Raw genomic sequence first — 1,831 nt, 5'->3', positions numbered from 1 at the left:
GAGCTTTGCCAAGCTTGTTCCAAGTAGGTGCTTTAGACCACTGAGCCATCTCACCAGCCCCTCATTTATTTTAAATATGTTAATCAGATTTTCTTAAATCAACAATATGTTTTACATAATGTTTCAAACTTGACCCCAATTAAGAAGGTATACAGCTGGCTGTGGTAGTGCACACCTGTCATCTCAGCCCCTGGGAGGCTGAGGCAGGGGGATTGCTGTGAGCTTGGGGCCAGCCTGGGCTTTGTGAGCAAGTTCAAGGCCAGCCTGCACTACATAGCAAGACTGTTTCAAAGCAAACAGAAGAAACCTACTTGTCTCCATGGTCATTTTGACTTGTGGAAGAGCCAGAGTTGTGCGGTGCCGGAGCTGCTGAATAGGCAAGTGAGGGCTCGCTCACCTTGTGTTTCCTGCTTTGGCCTTTCCAGTGGATGGCACTTGATAGCAGTAGTCAGTGTGCTTTTTATCACACCCCACATTCTTTCAGACAGTGTCTTCACTTTGGGTTTTCTCATACTAGGATAGCTCATATAGTAAGTTATTATGAGTTTATTGAGTCAGATTTATAGGAGAAAAAAAAATGTGTACAAGTTGTATCAGGCGGTGACACCCGCCGCGGTGCAGCGGGTTGGTCTCCACTTTCGGTGAGACACTTCAAGGATGGAGACCCTGAGCTCCGTGAGAGAGCGGGGGCAGAGTCTGAGTCTGAGTTAGAGCCAAGGCTGGTGGAGGCACTGAAGGAGGAACCTGAGGTTGACCAGAAATTGAAGCTCAGAGAGACGGACAGAGGCCCCAAAGGAAGGGTTTTGTATAACCATTGAAGTTCCTTTGAGCTGTGTCCCAGATGAATGGACCTGATTGATAGCCATCAACACACCAGGTGCCCTGATTTTAGAAAACAACCACCAAACCAAAAAACCCCAGTTTGTCCTCTTGTAAAATATCTGCCCCAAGTAAATCAATGCAGATCCTCATGAAGTAGTTTCAAAAAAACAATTGCGTACAGTTCCGATATCCTTTTTTGCAGCTGTGGTCCTATGGAGAACACCTGTTCATGCTTCATGGAAAGTGCCTGACTGTGATTCCCTGCAAGTGTGGCGTGTCGTCACTAGCCGGGGCTCTGGGGAAACTGCAGCGCGCACGGGACCCAGGTAGAGACCTGCTTAGCATGAGCCGTTTGATTAGTGCCAGCTTCCCAGGTAGCATCCACCGCCTTCCGTTCACATTTCAGTTCTTTTTTTTTTTTTTGCGTAACCGGGGATTGAACTCGGGCCCTTGCACTTGCCAGGGAAACACGTATTCTGCTGAACCATCTCCCCGGCCCCACATTTCAGTTCTTAAGTTTGGAATTTGCTGCTCTCGACAGAAATTTTTTCATCCAGATAGCTACACGGGGGACAGGCCCCTTGCCAGGGCTGCTGCCCCTGAAGAGCCACAGTTTTGAATTCCAGTGTTCTTCTCACCTTTGGAGCAGCAGGAGAGTCCTCAGGACAGATGCCTGTATGGCCCTAGTTACTGTCAGGCCCCTGTCCTGCCCTAATGTTGAAGGCCTGCTATAGGTACCTGACTAAATATGGTTCACTGATTAGAGGTTGCTTGTACAGTTACCACATAACTTGCTCTGGCCTTGAATTCACACGTGGTGATCCTCCTGCTTCGGCTTCCTTTCTAGATTATAGGTGAGCGCTGTCACACCCAGTGAAGCTGTTAGTGGAATTAGAGGGATTTTAAAAACACTGCTCTTGGGCTGGTGAGATGGCTCAGTGGTCTAAAGCACCTACTTAGAACAAGCCTAGCAAAGCACAGGGACCGCGGTTCAATCCCCCAGCACCAC

At 48.5% G+C, this 1,831-nt stretch overlaps 1 protein-coding gene across 1 annotated transcript in view; it reads left to right on the top strand.

Annotated features, from left to right (window-relative positions):
• Positions 1-1,831, top strand: part of Nol11 (nucleolar protein 11) — a 36,621-nt gene that overhangs the window by 25,074 nt on the left and 9,716 nt on the right. Inside the window, exon 8 of the mRNA XM_023714119.1 lies at positions 1,025-1,148. Within this exon, the coding sequence (XP_023569887.1) occupies positions 1,025-1,148 (124 nt within the window). The remainder of the gene's footprint in view (positions 1-1,024; positions 1,149-1,831) is intronic.

Source organism: Octodon degus, unplaced genomic scaffold, assembly GCF_000260255.1.
Source record: "Octodon degus isolate 3935 unplaced genomic scaffold, OctDeg1.0 scaffold00033, whole genome shotgun sequence".
NCBI classification, from domain to species: Eukaryota; Metazoa; Chordata; class Mammalia; order Rodentia; family Octodontidae; genus Octodon; species Octodon degus.
This window is presented reverse-complemented; position numbering and strand designations above follow the sequence as displayed.